The 18011-nt window shown below is 45.0% G+C and overlaps 1 protein-coding gene across 2 annotated transcripts; it reads left to right on the top strand.

Annotated features, from left to right (window-relative positions):
- Positions 1 to 2042: 2042 nt before the first annotated feature.
- Positions 2043 to 17675, top strand: LOC134607724 (uncharacterized). 2 transcript variants are annotated; one of them, XM_063450265.1, is made up of 5 exons: positions 2043 to 2122; positions 14059 to 14197; positions 15390 to 15615; positions 17050 to 17161; positions 17364 to 17675. In XM_063450265.1, the coding sequence occupies exons 1-5, from the start codon at positions 2101 to 2103 to the stop codon at positions 17378 to 17380; spliced, it is 516 nt and encodes a 171-aa protein (XP_063306335.1). In that variant the 5' UTR covers positions 2043 to 2100; the 3' UTR covers positions 17381 to 17675. The 2 variants fall into 2 exon arrangements, with proteins under 2 accessions (XP_063306335.1, XP_063306334.1); XM_063450264.1 differs by having other exon boundaries at positions 17318 to 17675.
- Positions 17676 to 18011: the final 336 nt, after the last annotated feature.

Below are 18011 nucleotides of genomic sequence, written 5' to 3'. Positions count from 1 at the left end.
AAAGATTAATGAAACATCAAAAGGAAAACATAAGCAAAGTACCCTATAAGAGTGACACCACGGAGGGGGAAACAAAAAGGAAACAGAGGATCACGACTGAGACAATTCTTCAATCTCTATTTTGTTTCAGCATCTGAAAAATAAGAGAGAGACATAAAATTGCAAGTACTTTGCAAGCAGTCTGTATAACAATATATACATATACCCATATTGTGAGCAGAAACACCTGCACAATTTAAAGAAATAGTTTAGATACCATAAGAACTTTAACAAAATGAAATTGTTATGGAGTCAGGGCATAAGCCGTTCTCAAATTATTTAACCCAAAATTATTTGTTCCAGCACTGAATCTCCCTGCCTCCCATGGCAGGGAGACAGAAAGATATGCAGGATGACACACAGGCAGTGTGACAGACCACTTCATCTCATTAATGTGGTCTTGGTGCATTGCCCCTGTCCCCTTAACCCTGCAAGGTAAAATATTGCAGTTTCAGAGAAACTGCAATATTTTACATTGCAGGGCTTAGTCTTCCAGACAGCCACTAGAGTCGCTTCCTATAGCCTCATTAAGTTTTACTCCTTGAAATGACTCACGTCGTGCATGAGGACATCTAACGTCTTCAAATTCCCCATAAAAAAGTGTTGATTCAATGATTTAATATAGGGAAGCTTTAAAGAGTACGTATAGCATTAGGTCACCACATCGGTGTGACGTCACGGGAGGAGAAGACCTAGCCCGTGTCGTGGGAGCCTTGCTGCTGGAAAGAGACAAGTGTAAAAAGGGTTTTTAACCCGATCATGTTTGGGGGTGGGAGGGACCTATTACATTAGGGGCACTATAGCGTTAGGAATACAGGTTATATATAGTGTTCCTTTAAATACATGATGGATGTACATAACAATGTTATCCCCATGACATATGTCATAAACCATACAGGGTACCGATGTTTAAAGGGTTGCTCCTAGCACTATGACAGACAGACAGACATGCAGGGTGATAGACAGACAGGGTGACAGACAGACATGGCAGGGAGACAGACATACAGGGTGACAGACAGACATGCAGGGTCACAGACAGACAGGGTGACAGACACACATGGCAGGGAGACAGACAGACATGCAGGGTGACAGACAGACATGGCAGGGAGACAGACAGACATGGCAGGGAGAAAGACAGACATGCAGGATGATAGACAGACAGGGTGACAGACATGCAGTGTGACTGACATACAGACAGGCAGTGTGACATACAGACAGGCATATTGAGTGACAGACATACAGGGCGACAGACAGACATGGCAGGGAGACAGACAGACAGACATGCAGGATGATAGACAGACAGGGTGACAGACATGCAGTGTGACTGACATACAGACAGGCAGTGTGACAGACAGACAGACAGGCATATTGGGTGACAAACATACAGGGTGACAGACAGGCATGGCAGGGAGACAGACAGACATGCAGGATGATAGACAGACAGGGTGACATACATGCAGTGTGACTGACATACAGACAGGCAGTGTGACAGACAGACAGGCATACTGGGTGACAAACATACAGGGTGACAGACAGACATGGCAGGGAGACAGACAGACATGCAGGATGATAGACAGACAGGGTGACAGACATGCAGTGTGACTGACATACAGACAGGCAGTGTGACAGACAGACAGGCATATTGGGTGACAGACAGACACGGCAGGGAGACAGACAGACAGACATGTAGGATGATAGACAGACAGGGTGACAGACATGCAGTGTGACTGACATACAGACAGGCAGTGTGACTGATATACAGACAGACAGGAATATTGGGTGACAGACAGACAGACAGGCATATTGGGTGATAGACAGACAGGGTGACCGACAGACATGTGACAGATAGACAGACAGGGTGACAGGTTCTATGTCTGTCTATAGTGATATTGAAATCCCTGTCTGACTGTGAAACACGTTGTGTAGGAAGCAGACAGCCAGGCGCCTCCCATTCCCGTTGCCCTGGTAACTGCAAGCACCCAGCCATGGAGCCAAGGAATCCCCGCCCACATTGCAGGCTGTCACTGAACTGTGACCACGTGACTGGCTCTCCTACAAGCAATGACCTGCGATAAAGTGCCAGGTAATAGGAAGCAGCGAGCTCTGGGAATGGGATTACTATACAGAGACAGCAGGTAATAGGAAGCAGCCAGCTCTGGGAATGGGATTACTATACAGAGAGCAGGTAATAGGAAGCAGCCAGCTCTGGGAATGGGATTACTATACAGAGAGAGCAGGTAATAGGAAGCAGCCAGCTCTGGGAATGGGATTACTATACAGAGAGCAGGTAATAGGAAGCAGCCAGCTCTGGGAATGGGATTACTATACAGAGACAGCAGGTAATAGGAAGCAGCCAGCTCTGGGAATGGGATTACTATACAGAGACAGCAGGTAATAGGAAGCAGCCAGCTCTGGGAATGGGATTACTATACAGAGAGAGCAGGTAATAGGAAGCAGCCAGCTCTGGGAATGGGATTACTATACAGAGACAGCAGGTAATAGGAAGCAGCCAGCTCTGGGAATGGGATTACTATACAGAGAGAGCAGGTAATAGGAAGCAGCCAGCTCTGGGAATGGGATTACTATACAGAGAGAGCAGGTAATAGGAAGCAGCCAGCTCTGGGAATGGGATTACTATACAGAGAGCAGGTAATAGGAAGCAGCCAGCTCTGGGAATGGGATTACTATACAGAGAGCAGGTAATAGGAAGCAGCCAGCTCTGGGAATGGGATTACTATACAGAGACAGCAGGTAATAGGAAGCAGCCAGCTCTGGGAATGGGATTACTATACAGAGAGAGCAGGTAATAGGAAGCAGCCAGCTCTGGGAATGGGATTACTATACAGAGACAGCAGGTAATAGGAAGCAGCCAGCTCTGGGAATGGGATTACTATACAGAGACAGCAGGTAATAGGAAGCAGCCAGCTCTGGGAATGGGATTACTATACAGAGAGAGCAGGTAATAGGAAGCAGCCAGCTCTGGGAATGGGATTACTATACAGAGAGAGCAGGTAATAGGAAGCAGCCAGCTCTGGGAATGGGATTACTATACAGAGAGAGCAGGTAATAGGAAGCAGCCAGCTCTGGGAATGGGATTACTATACAGAGAGAGCAGGTAATAGGAAGCAGCCAGCTCTGGGAATGGGATTACTATACAGAGACAGCAGGTAATAGGAAGCCGCCAGCTCTGGGAATGGGATTAATATACAGAGACAGCAGGTAATAGGAAGCAGCCAGCTCTGGGAATGGGATTACTATACAGAGAGAGCAGGTAATAGGAAGCAGCCAGCTCTGGGAATGGGATTACTATACAGAGAGAGCAGGTAATAGGAAGCAGCCAGCTCTGGGAATGGGATTACTATACAGAGAGAGCAGGTAATAGGAAGCAGCCAGCTCTGGGAATGGGATTACTATACAGAGAGAGCAGGTAATAGGAAGCAGCCAGCTCTGGGAATGGGATTACTATACAGAGAGAGCAGGTAATAGGAAGCAGCCAGCTCTGGGAATGGGATTACTATACAGAGAGCAGGTAATAGGAAGCAGCCAGCTCTGGGAATGGGATTACTATACAGAGAGAGCAGGTAATAGGAAGCAGCCAGCTCTGGGAATGGGATTACTATACAGAGAGCAGGTAATAGGAAGCAGCCAGCTCTGGGAATGGGATTACTATACAGAGACAGCAGGTAATAGGAAGCAGCCAGCTCTGGGAATGGGATTACTATACAGAGACAGCAGGTAATAGGAAGCAGCCAGCTCTGGGAATGGGATTACTATACAGAGAGAGCAGGTAATAGGAAGCAGCCAGCTCTGGGAATGGGATTACTATACAGAGACAGCAGGTAATAGGAAGCAGCCAGCTCTGGGAATGGGATTACTATACAGAGAGAGCAGGTAATAGGAAGCAGCCAGCTCTGGGAATGGGATTACTATACAGAGAGCAGGTAATAGGAAGCAGCCAGCTCTGGGAATGGGATTACTATACAGAGAGCAGGTAATAGGAAGCAGACAGCTCTGGGAATGGGATTACTATACAGAGACAGCAGGTAATAGGAAGCAGCCAGCTCTGGGAATGGGATTACTATACAGAGAGAGCAGGTAATAGGAAGCAGCCAGCTCTGGGAATGGGATTACTATACAGAGACAGCAGGTAATAGGAAGCAGCCAGCTCTGGGAATGGGATTACTATACAGAGACAGCAGGTAATAGGAAGCAGCCAGCTCTGGGAATGGGATTACTATACAGAGAGAGCAGGTAATAGGAAGCAGCCAGCTCTGGGAATGGGGTTACTATACAGAGAGCAGGTAATAGGAAGCAGCCAGCTCTGGGAATGGGATTACTATACAGAGAGCAGGTAATAGGAAGCAGCCAGCTCTGGGAATGGGATTACTATACAGAGACAGCAGGTAATAGGAAGCAGCCAGCTCTGGGAATGGGATTACTATACAGAGAGAGCAGGTAATAGGAAGCAGCCAGCTCTGGGAATGGGATTACTATACAGAGACAGCAGGTAATAGGAAGCAGCCAGCTCTGGGAATGGGATTAATATACAGAGACAGCAGGTAATAGGAAGCAGCCAGCTCTGGGAATGGGATTACTATACAGAGAGAGCAGGTAATAGGAAGCAGCCAGCTCTGGGAATGGGATTACTATACAGAGAGAGCAGGTAATAGGAAGCAGCCAGCTCTGGGAATGGGATTACTATACAGAGAGAGCAGGTAATAGGAAGCAGCCAGCTCTGGGAATGGGATTACTATACAGAGAGAGCAGGTAATAGGAAGCAGCCAGCTCTGGGAATGGGATTACTATACAGAGAGAGCAGGTAATAGGAAGCAGCCAGCTCTGGGAATGGGATTACTATACAGAGAGCAGGTAATAGGAAGCAGCCAGCTCTGGGAATGGGATTACTATACAGAGAGAGCAGGTAATAGGAAGCAGCCAGCTCTGGGAATGGGATTACTATACAGAGAGCAGGTAATAGGAAGCAGCCAGCTCTGGGAATGGGATTACTATACAGAGACAGCAGGTAATAGGAAGCAGCCAGCTCTGGGAATGGGATTACTATACAGAGACAGCAGGTAATAGGAAGCAGCCAGCTCTGGGAATGGGATTACTATACAGAGAGAGCAGGTAATAGGAAGCAGCCAGCTCTGGGAATGGGATTACTATACAGAGACAGCAGGTAATAGGAAGCAGCCAGCTCTGGGAATGGGATTACTATACAGAGACAGCAGGTAATAGGAAGCAGCCAGCTCTGGGAATGGGATTACTATACAGAGAGAGCAGGTAATAGGAAGCAGCCAGCTCTGGGAATGGGATTACTATACAGAGAGCAGGTAATAGGAAGCAGCCAGCTCTGGGAATGGGATTACTATACAGAGACAGCAGGTAATAGGAAGCAGCCAGCTCTGGGAATGGGATTACTATACAGAGAGCAGGTAATAGGAAGCAGACAGCTCTGGGAATGGGATTACTATACAGAGACAGCAGGTAATAGGAAGCAGCCAGCTCTGGGAATGGGATTACTATACAGAGAGAGCAGGTAATAGGAAGCAGCCAGCTCTGGGAATGGGATTACTATACAGAGACAGAAGGTAATAGGAAGCAGCCAGCTCTGGGAATGGGATTACTATACAGAGACAGCAGGTAATAGGAAGCAGCCAGCTCTGGGAATGGGATTACTATACAGAGAGAGCAGGTAATAGGAAGCAGCCAGCTCTGGGAATGGGATTACTATACAGAGAGCAGGTAATAGGAAGCAGCCAGCTCTGGGAATGGGATTACTATACAGAGAGAGCAGGTAATAGGAAGCAGCCAGCTCTGGGAATGGGATTACTATACAGAGAGAGCAGGTAATAGGAAGCAGCCAGCTCTGGGAATGGGATTACTATACAGAGACAGCAGGTAATAGGAAGCAGCCAGCTCTGGGAATGGGATTACTATACAGAGAGAGCAGGTAATAGGAAGCAGCCAGCTCTGGGAATGGGATTACTATACAGAGACAGCAGGTAATAGGAAGCAGCCAGCTCTGGGAATGGGATTACTATACAGAGACAGCAGGTAATAGGAAGCAGCCAGCTCTGGGAATGGGATTACTATACAGAGAGAGCAGGTAATAGGAAGCAGCCAGCTCTGGGAATGGGATTACTATACAGAGAGCAGGTAATAGGAAGCAGCCAGCTCTGGGAATGGGATTACTATACAGAGAGAGCAGGTAATAGGAAGCAGCCAGCTCTGGGAATGGGATTACTATACAGAGAGCAGGTAATAGGAAGCAGCCAGCTCTGGGAATGGGATTACTATACAGAGACAGCAGGTAATAGGAAGCAGCCAGCTCTGGGAATGGGATTACTATACAGAGAGAGCAGGTAATAGGAAGCAGCCAGCTCTGGGAATGGGATTACTATACAGAGAGCAGGTAATAGGAAGCAGCCAGCTCTGGGAATGGGATTACTATACAGAGAGCAGGTAATAGGAAGCAGCCAGCTCTGGGAATGGGATTACTATACAGAGACAGCAGGTAATAGGAAGCAGCCAGCTCTGGGAATGGGATTACTATACAGAGAGAGCAGGTAATAGGAAGCAGCCAGCTCTGGGAATGGGATTACTATACAGAGACAGCAGGTAATAGGAAGCAGCCAGCTCTGGGAATGGGATTACTATACAGAGACAGCAGGTAATAGGAAGCAGCCAGCTCTGGGAATGGGATTACTATACAGAGAGAGCAGGTAATAGGAAGCAGCCAGCTCTGGGAATGGGATTACTATACAGAGAGCAGGTAATAGGAAGCAGCCAGCTCTGGGAATGGGATTACTATACAGAGAGAGCAGGTAATAGGAAGCAGCCAGCTCTGGGAATGGGATTACTATACAGAGAGCAGGTAATAGGAAGCAGCCAGCTCTGGGAATGGGATTACTATACAGAGACAGCAGGTAATAGGAAGCAGCCAGCTCTGGGAATGGGATTACTATACAGAGACAGCAGGTAATAGGAAGCAGCCAGCTCTGGGAATGGGATTACTATACAGAGAGAGCAGGTAATAGGAAGCAGCCAGCTCTGGGAATGGGATTACTATACAGAGACAGCAGGTAATAGGAAGCAGCCAGCTCTGGGAATGGGATTACTATACAGAGACAGCAGGTAATAGGAAGCAGCCAGCTCTGGGAATGGGATTACTATACAGAGACAGCAGGTAATAGGAAGCAGCCAGCTCTGGGAATGGGATTACTATACAGAGAGAGCAGGTAATAGGAAGCAGCCAGCTCTGGGAATGGGATTACTATACAGAGAGCAGGTAATAGGAAGCAGCCAGCTCTGGGAATGGGATTACTATACAGAGAGCAGGTAATAGGAAGCAGCCAGCTCTGGGAATGGGATTACTATACAGAGAGAGCAGGTAATAGGAAGCAGCCAGCTCTGGGAATGGGATTACTATACAGAGAGCAGGTAATAGGAAGCAGCCAGCTCTGGGAATGGGATTACTATACAGAGAGCAGGTAATAGGAAGCAGCCAGCTCTGGGAATGGGATTACCAAACAGAGACAGCAGGTAATAGGAAGCAGCCAGCTCTGGGAATGGGATTACTATACAGGGAGAGCAGGTAATAGGAAGCAGCCAGCTCTGTGAATGGGATTACTATACAGAGAGAGCAGGTAATAGGAAGCAGCCAGCTCTGGGAATGGGATTAATATACAGAGAGAGCAGGTAATAGGAAGCAGCCAGCTCTGGGAATGGGATTACTATACAGAGAGCAGGTAATAGGAAGCAGCCAGCTCTGGGAATGGGATTACCAAACAGAGACAGCAGGTAATAGGAAGCAGCCAGCTCTGGGAATGGGATTACTATACAGGGAGAGCAGGTAATAGGAAGCAGCCAGCTCTGGGAATGGGATTACTATACAGAGAGAGCAGGTAATAGGAAGCAGCCAGCTCTGGGAATGGGATTACTATACAGAGACAGCAGGTAATAGGAAGCAGCCAGCTCTGGGAATGGGATTACTATACAGAGAGCAGGTAATAGGAAGCAGCCAGCTCTGGGAATGGGATTACCAAACAGAGACAGCAGGTAATAGGAAGCAGCCAGCTCTGGGAATGGGATTACTATACAGAGAGAGCAGGTAATAGGAAGCAGCCAGCTCTGGGAATGGGATTACTATACAGAGAGAGCAGGTAATAGGAAGCAGCCAGCTCTGGGAATGGGATTACTATACAGAGACAGCAGGTAATAGGAAGCAGCCAGCTCTGGGAATGGGATTACTATACAGAGAGAGCAGGTAATAGGAAGCAGCCAGCTCTGGGAATGGGATTACTATACAGAGAGCAGGTAATAGGAAGCAGCCAGCTCTGGGAATGGGATTACTATACAGAGAGAGCAGGTAATAGGAAGCAGCCAGCTCTGGGAATGGGATTACTATACAGAGAGCAGGTAATAGGAAGCAGCCAGCTCTGGGAATGGGATTACTATACAGAGACAGCAGGTAATAGGAAGCAGCCAGCTCTGGGAATGGGATTACTATACAGAGACAGCAGGTAATAGGAAGCAGCCAGCTCTGGGAATGGGATTACTATACAGAGACAGCAGGTAATAGGAAGCAGCCAGCTCTGGGAATGGGATTACTATACAGAGACAGCAGGTAATAGGAAGCAGCCAGCTCTGGGAATGGGATTACTATACAGAGACAGCAGGTAATAGGAAGCAGCCAGCTCTGGGAATGGGATTACTATACAGAGAGAGCAGGTAATAGGAAGCAGCCAGCTCTGGGAATGGGATTACTATACAGAGAGCAGGTAATAGGAAGCAGCCAGCTCTGGGAATGGGATTACTATACAGAGAGCAGGTAATAGGAAGCAGCCAGCTCTGGGAATGGGATTACTATACAGAGAGAGCAGGTAATAGGAAGCAGCCAGCTCTGGGAATGGGATTACTATACAGAGAGCAGGTAATAGGAAGCAGCCAGCTCTGGGAATGGGATTACTATACAGAGAGCAGGTAATAGGAAGCAGCCAGCTCTGGGAATGGGATTACCAAACAGAGACAGCAGGTAATAGGAAGCAGCCAGCTCTGGGAATGGGATTACTATACAGGGAGAGCAGGTAATAGGAAGCAGCCAGCTCTGTGAATGGGATTACTATACAGAGAGAGCAGGTAATAGGAAGCAGCCAGCTCTGGGAATGGGATTAATATACAGAGAGAGCAGGTAATAGGAAGCAGCCAGCTCTGGGAATGGGATTACTATACAGAGAGCAGGTAATAGGAAGCAGCCAGCTCTGGGAATGGGATTACCAAACAGAGACAGCAGGTAATAGGAAGCAGCCAGCTCTGGGAATGGGATTACTATACAGGGAGAGCAGGTAATAGGAAGCAGCCAGCTCTGGGAATGGGATTACTATACAGAGAGAGCAGGTAATAGGAAGCAGCCAGCTCTGGGAATGGGATTACTATACAGAGACAGCAGGTAATAGGAAGCAGCCAGCTCTGGGAATGGGATTACTATACAGAGAGCAGGTAATAGGAAGCAGCCAGCTCTGGGAATGGGATTACCAAACAGAGACAGCAGGTAATAGGAAGCAGCCAGCTCTGGGAATGGGATTACTATACAGAGAGAGCAGGTAATAGGAAGCAGCCAGCTCTGGGAATGGGATTACTATACAGAGAGAGCAGGTAATAGGAAGCAGCCAGCTCTGGGAATGGGATTACTATACAGAGAGAGCAGGTAATAGGAAGCAGCCAGCTCTGGGAATGGGATTACTATACAGAGAGAGCAGGTAATAGGAAGCAGCCAGCTCTGGGAATGGGATTACTATACAGAGAGAGCAGGTAATAGGAAGCAGCCAGCTCTGGGAATGGGATTACTATACAGAGAGAGCAGGTAATAGGAAGCAGCCAGCTCTGGGAATGGGATTACTATACAGAGAGAGCAGGTAATAGGAAGCAGCCAGCTCTGGGAATGGGATTACTATACAGAGAGAGCAGGTAATAGGAAGCAGCCAGCTCTGGGAATGGGATTACTATACAGAGAGAGCAGGTAATAGGAAGCAGCCAGCTCTGGGAATGGGATTACTATACAGAGAGAGCAGGTAATAGGAAGCAGCCAGCTCTGGGAATGGGATTACTATACAGAGAGAGCAGGTAATAGGAAGCAGCCAGCTCTGGGAATGGGATTACTATACAGAGACAGCAGGTAATAGGAAGCAGCCAGCTCTGGGAATGGGATTACTATTCAGAGAGAGCAGGTAATAGGAAGCAGCCAGCTCTGGGAATGGGATTACTATACAGAGAGAGCAGGTAATAGGAAGCAGCCAGCTCTGGGAATGGGATTACTATACAGAGAGAGCAGGTAATAGGAAGCAGTCAGCTCTGGGAATTGGATTACTATACAGAGACAGCAGGTAATAGGAAGCAGCCAGCTCTGGGAATGGGATTACTATACAGGGAGAGCAGGTAATAGGAAGCAGCCAGCTCTGGGAATGGGATTACTATACAGAGAGAGCAGGTAATAGGAAGCAGCCAGCTCTGGGAATGGGATTACTATACAGAGAGAGCAGGTAATAGGAAGCAGCCAGCTCTGGGAATGGGATTACTATACAGAGAGAGCAGGTAATAGGAAGCAGCCAGCTCTGGGAATGGGATTACTATACAGAGAGAGCAGGTAATAGGAAGCAGCCAGCTCTGGGAATGGGATTACTATACAGGGAGAGCAGGTAATAGGAAGCAGCCAGCTCTGGGAATGGGATTACTATACAGAGAGCAGGTAATAGGAAGCAGCCAGCTCTGGGGATGGGATTACTATACAGAGAGCAGGTAATAGGAAGCAGCCAGCTCTGGGAATGGGATTACTATACAGAGAGAGCAGGTAATAGGAAGCAGCCAGCTCTGGGAATGGGATTACTATACAGAGAGAGCAGGTAATAGGAAGCAGCCAGCTCTGGGAATGGGATTACTATACAGAGAGAGCAGATAATAGGAAGCAGCCATCTCTGGGAATGGGATTACTATACAGAGACAGCAGGTAATAGGAAGCAGCCAGCTCTGGGAATGGGATTACTATACAGGGAGAGCAGGTAATAGGAAGCAGCCAGCTCTGGGAATGGGATTACTATACAGAGAGCAGGTAATAGGAAGCAGCCAGCTCTGGGAATGGGATTACTATACAAAGAGCAGGTAATAGGAAGCAGCCAGCTCTGGGGATGGGATTACTATACAGAGAGCAGGTAATAGGAAGCAGCCAGATCTGCGAATGGGATTACCAAACAGAGACAGCAGGTAATAGGAAGCAGCCAGCTCTGGGAATGGGATTACTATACAGAGAGAGCAGGTAATAGGAAGCAGCCAGCTCTGGGAATGGGATTACTATACAGAGAGAGCAGATAATAGGAAGCAGCCAGCTCTGGGAATGGGATTACTATGCAGAGAGCAGGTAATAGGAAGCAGCCAGCTCTGGGAATGGGATTACTATACAGAGAGAGCAGGTAATAGGAAGCAGCCAGCTCTGGGAATGGGATTACTATACAGAGAGAGCAGGTAATAGGAAGCAGCCAGCTCTGGGAATGGGATTACTATACAGGGAGAGCAGGTAATAGGAAGCAGATAGCTCTGGGAATGGGATTACTATACAGAGAGAGCAGGTAATAGGAAGCAGCCATCTCTGGGAATGGGATTACTAGACAGAGAGCAGGTAATAGGAAGCAGCCAGCTCTGGGAATGGGATTACCAAACAGAGACCGCAGGTAATAGGAAGCAGCCAGCTCTGGGAATGGGATTACTATACAGAGAGAGCAGGTAATGGGAAGCAGATAGCTCTGAGAATGGGATTACTATACAGATACAGCAGGTAAGTGTTCTGGGAATGGCAATACTATACAGGGTCAGCAGGTAGGTACTTCAGGGGCTGGCAATACTATACAGGGTCAGCAGGTAAGTGTTCTGGGAATGGCAGGTAGTTGCTCTGAGAATAGCATTACTATACTACAGGGATAGCAGGTAGGTGTTTTGGGAATGGCAATACTATACAGAGACAGCAGGTGAGTGCTCCATAGGCTGGCATTACTATACAGGGACAGCAGGTGAGTGCTCCAGGGGCTGGTATTACTGTACAGGGACAGCAGGTAAGTGCTCTGGGAATTGCAATACTATACAGGGACAGCAGGTAAGTGCTCTGGGAATGGCAATACTATACAGGGACAGCAGGTAGGTGCTCTGGGAATGATATTACTATAGAGGGGTTAATGCACACTTATTACTGGTATTTATATAGCGCAAACTAATGCTGCAGCAATTCTAATATTATGAAAGGGGGACATTTTACAATAAATTAGACAACTACACAATGACACAGGAACAATTCGTAGCTGAGGACCCTGCACAAACGAGCTTACAGCAATCACAGGCTGCCTCTGAAACTGCAGTACTCTGGACTGTGACACCATCATGTATTTGTTGCCTGGCTGAGCATTCTAGGAGAGCTGATCCAGCTTTGCATTATCTTACAGCAGAAATTACAATACCAACAAAGTGTCCCTGAATAGCAGGGACAGTCCTAAAATTCCTATGTTTTTCTTTTCTATCACTAACGTGGGAATTCAAAGTGAATTTCAAATTTAGAAGAAACCTATAGTCCCAAAAATAGCAATTGCTTTTCCAAGACTATAGGTTCCCTTTTATCACTCTGATCACTGATTACTGTGTAAAATGAAAATTAAATAAAGCGTGCTTACCACCTTGCCATCACCAAGACTCCACTTCTGTCGCAGCTAGCTCCACCTCTGTCGATGTCAGCATCCCTGCTGTCATCGTTTGTGTTTTCGTCCAATCCGGTGCTTTTTATGGAGAAGCAATGGGGATGAAAACATATAAGCAGCAAAACACCACAATCCTCCAATCAAATGCTACTATCAGCAGCCTTTGAAGAACTGGGTTCTACTTGATTTTGGAATGAAAGGCCCTCTAGTGGCTGTCAGGGAGATGTTTAACCCTTTAATGTACATATGGCTTTTTTACGAAACTGTAGTGTTTACTTTGCAGGGTTAAAACTACAGAGCCACTGCATCCAGACTACTTAATTGAGATGAAGAGGTCTGGGTGACTTTGGTGGTCCTTTAAGTCCAAATAGCTGAACTGTAATTCTCAGGTGTCCCATTTGTAGGGGACACCAGGGATCTGTCCCCAACAAGCTTAGTGCGAGGGCATCGTTAGAGGTGCTTCCACAATGTTGAGGGCACCACAGCCTTAAAGGAGGGCACTGAAAAGAGCTCCCTGCATGGTTAGCCTTCGGTGGGCCGGCCTGAATGATGAGCAGGTGTGAGCATTCACACCAGGCTGACCTGCCAATCTTTTGGGCTAACTAGTCCCCTTTCTGGGCGGTTCAGTGCATGTGACGCAGATGCCTCACTGGCTCGCCCCTTTTTCCCTTGAACACTGGCATCTGGAATCGCACAACTCCGGAGTTAGGAGGTATGGTTGCCTCTAGTGCCGCGACTTACCGCCGCTCACCTGCCACGGTTTAATTACTTTTCTGTAACACCCAAACTCCGGTCCGCCCTCACTCCTCTTGCTTTCTACACTGCTTGGGGACACTTCCCAAAACAGGGTATATACCTCCTTCATGATGATGACATGCTTTAGTCACTCCATTCCTATACTCCCTAGCCTATCAGCACTTTCCCCATCCTGCATTCACTGGCTTTGAGTATTATTATAATTGGTAGGTGGTCAGTATTGGCACAGGGGCTTTGGAGACCTACCTTCACTAGCCTTGTTGGATTACAGTATTGGCACAGTGGCTTTGGAGACTTCCTTCCCTAGTTTATAAGGGATGGAAAACTTGTCCTCAGGTCGTTTCTAATGAGGGCTAAAGGACTTGGGTTTCCCCAACACACTGTGTGTCCATTGCCTTGCATCCCATAGCTCTAGATTAGAAGATTATTAATTAAAACTAACATTCTTTCACTGAAAAGTAATTTAATAAATTAGGTGCATCCATTACTAAACCTGCAAATTATTTATTGTTGTTATTTCCTTTTCCAGGAATGTCACAGAGAGCAGGTGACATAAAGTACAGCTATATTAATTACACATCTGCCAAGCAACTTCTAAAGTGTTACGGAAGACCAGGAAACAAACAGAGAGACTTCAAACATGTGTCAGATCAACATCACACAAACAGGTATAGATATAGCTTGCAGCTGACTTGAGTGTCATCGTGAAATTCCTTTTATCTATCACACACTCGGCTGAGACAGCTGGCTGCAGGCACTGGGTTTTCTGAAAAAGTGGACCATCTTGGGAAGCTGTTACTTTGTAGTAGTTTTGAAAGTATAAAAAAAGGTCGAACAATCACTGTATGTTCATTCTAGAACACAATGTGACATTTTAATCATTTTCCTTTTTGTTATTCATCATTCCTGTTCCTAAGTGCCACCGTCGTAAAAGATTTCTCTGAACAAGCATTTGCAATTGTGATTTCTTATTCAATGAGTATCTATAATGTCAGCAGTTACTACTAAATATAAAATATATATTCTGATGAATGGACGTACTGTTGGCCAAGGGCATATGGAATATATTCAGCTCCCAGTGTAAATAATGGGAAGGTAGTAACGGCTGACAGGTGTCAAAACTGTGGCAACACTCGACCGTCAAAATATATTTGTATTATCTATTTTTTTAATGTATGTTTTATGCATTAGGTATATCATTTTATAAAAACGATTTTCAAATCACTACAATTTGTTGTTTAACAAATACGTACTACTATTAGTGAACTACAATTCCCATGAACATTTGCTAGAAAAAAAAAGCTAAAAAAAAAAACCACTGCACGCAGTAACCAAAAATTCATGGGACTTGTAGTTTGCCAATAGCCCGAGAACCAGTATTGGGATATTTTTTGGGGAGAATTACAAACTTACAAATTTCGAGAGTAAAATCAGAGCACATATAAGTGCAGAAAGAAAACAGGACATGCTTTAGTACCAGGATTTGTACTGAATGCTATGCAGAGGAAAATGTGAATATGTTAGAATAATAAGTTTAATAAGAATAATAAGTTTGCATACACCGCTACTAATCAGAAAACTCAATACCAGCAATCCTACCCTGGAAAGTAGGGCTTTCTTATGACTAACACAAATAATTGCAAATAACATTTCAACACAAATAAATCTTTCAAATCTTTTTAATAATTAATAACAAATTGCAAAGGAATTAACCCATGCAAGCAAAGACATTCATTCTGCAAGGCATGTGCTTGTTTGAATCCTATCCCATAATAATCATACATAAATAATGGATTTAAAGTGGATCTGCCATAATGTGTCTTTGATGGATGTTCAGCAGATTCTGTGATTGTTTTTCAGTAACCTCACAGTTCAGAGTTATTCAAACCCAACGCAGCATTTACAGAGACGTCTGAGGCCGAGAACCTGTACTGCGTGTAGGGCCTGTATTAATGAAGGCAAGAAGGAATCCGTGGAAAGTAACGCTGTCCCTGTGTGGCTGCCACAAAGCTACCTGCCCAGTGCCACTAGTAAGCCAGGGAAGAACAAGCAGAACGTACAACAAAAATCGAGGAAACCAGAAAAGGTAAAAAAAATATTTTTTACTCCAATATGAATTCTTTCAACAGGAATGATAGTGAATATTATACACTTTAATGTCCAAGAATTCTGTGTACCCTGCTAAAGAGGCTGGGCATCGCTGGTGCAAACCAGTCCTTAAACCCACAAATAGTTTAAAGATTTAGGGATGACCAAATTCTGTTCAAACAGGGAAATTAATCATGGGTTATTGGTGGTCAGAGCGGGATTAAGGCTTCCTAGGCCTGAATCTGAAAATCACCACCGGTCATATTACGAAATTTGAATTTTTTATACCATGCAGCCATATTCAAAACTCTCTCCACGTGCACATATGAATTGGAAATTTCAGGCATATAAACCCCTCTTCACAAGCAGGCGAAGGCACAGAAAAATCTGTTGGGGCAGCAACTATTGATACGGGTCACAGTACAAATGATCCGACAGTCAAAACAGTGGGTGTATTGCGATGTGTGGACGTAGAGCTTCAGCCCCCAGCCGAGCGTTAATCTGGCTTTGCTGTTGGCCCTGGCTTTGCTGTTGGCCCATTAATCTAAATTAAACAAAAGTCTGATTAAAATAGCGTTGAGCTCACAAACTATTCTAGATCTCATAGTCTACTCTAAAGAGTTTGCCATTAGTCATATCGTTTATTGGCCCAGAGCTACAAAAGTAAAGACAACAGATCTATCTAGATCTTTTATTTTAGGTAGTATCAATTTCCCAGCTGGATTGCAGGTTTAATTCCCAGCAGAGTTAACTCATTCCTTCATCCTTAGATCAGTATAATGAGTGCAATTGAGCTGGGTAACGTTCTGTGTACATACTTGTAAACTAACAGAAGCCAAAATTCTTTTTCCTGGTTAAATAATTTATCTTTTCATGCATAAAGGGTAGATTTGTATTAAATGCACGCATCTCTCAGCAGAGATTGACTTGTCACAATTCACACTGTAGTGAATAATGATGGTATAATTACAGCGAAGAGAAGAAGGGAATAAAGATTTCCATGTAACTATGGCATCTCAGAAAGACAATCTGTAGAATATAGTTTATATCTCTTATTTAGATCCCAAATGTGTCTGTACACTGCATCTTGTTTGATCTTTTACTGCATAAATATGTTTAGATGTGTTGATATTAGGCTGCACCTTGGCTTTTGGGAGAGGTATCATTATTTAATTCTTACCTCATGACTTACGAGATGTACCACTAATCATGTATGTGTCTTTGCAGGGTGGGTTTGAGAGTGTAGTTGCCGGCAATGTATGCTGTGTAACATTTAGAACAAACAAGGCTTTTCCCTTATTACTCTTTAAAAAATTTTTTGTTTGCTTTACTGTACTTTGTTTTTTGTTTTCTTTTTTATATTTTTAAGCATTTTACTGGTTTAGGAGGCAGTTCTAGAACAGCAAAGTAAAACCCAAATGTATCTGTCCAGTCCTCAGATTCCAGAAAGTCAATTTCCTGCCATTTCAACGGTGGATATAGTGATCAATACTTCACATCGTCTTTATCATCTAGCAGCTCCGGTTATGACTCCAGGAAGACAGGTAGAGCTCCAATAGAGGTTTTTCTTTTTTGGTATTTTGCTCAGAGATCAGCACACACTTGTTAGTGAATAAACTTCACAGTTTGTTTTTTGTTATTTTCTTTTTGAATTTGCTATTAAAATGTTCATCAGTTGGTTGTTCTGTTTGTGCACACAGAGCCGATGGAAAATAAAGTGTGTTCTTTGCCTGTTCTTCCTGCAAGAACTCTATCAGATCTAGGAATTCAAAGAATAAATTCTACTGACATGCCCCAGAGTACCCTGTTTTCTACCGAGGAGCTAAGAAAGTGGATCATACACTTCGGAGGAGATGAGCAGGCAGCATTTATGGCGAGAGGACTGCAGAGGCTGCAACTAGCGTATGAGCAAGGAAAATCCGAAATGTCCAAACAGGCTGAGAGCAAAACCCATCTGCCAATTTCACAATAATTACTTATATTTATAATGGGCTGTTTATAGAGAATTTTATAAATGAACTGTTGAGTCATAAAATAATAAACAATACCAAAACAGAAGGCTTTATCTCTCTCTCGCTGAATTGTGGTCAATTCTAACCACATTTTTGCCCCTATTAAATGACAAAGGCTATGTGCTGATGACTCATTAAGATATTTATCATCACCTGTAATTTTGAGTGAAAGAATATTTATAGGCCACATGTGGTACGTGTGTCCATTTGTTTGGTAATAATGTGTTAAATTTGCAGGGTTAAAAAGCCCAACGGTAAGCGTAGCTGAGTTGGAGAATTTTTGACTATTTTAGCCTTAAATTTGACAATGCAAAATAACTATTTACTTGTATTTTCCTCAAAAATGTTTTGTGAGGGGGCGGGGCTGGACCACCGAGCTGGA

This window comes from Pelobates fuscus, chromosome 4 (assembly GCF_036172605.1).
Source record: "Pelobates fuscus isolate aPelFus1 chromosome 4, aPelFus1.pri, whole genome shotgun sequence".
Classification (NCBI taxonomy): Eukaryota; Metazoa; Chordata; class Amphibia; order Anura; family Pelobatidae; genus Pelobates; species Pelobates fuscus.
This window is presented reverse-complemented; position numbering and strand designations above follow the sequence as displayed.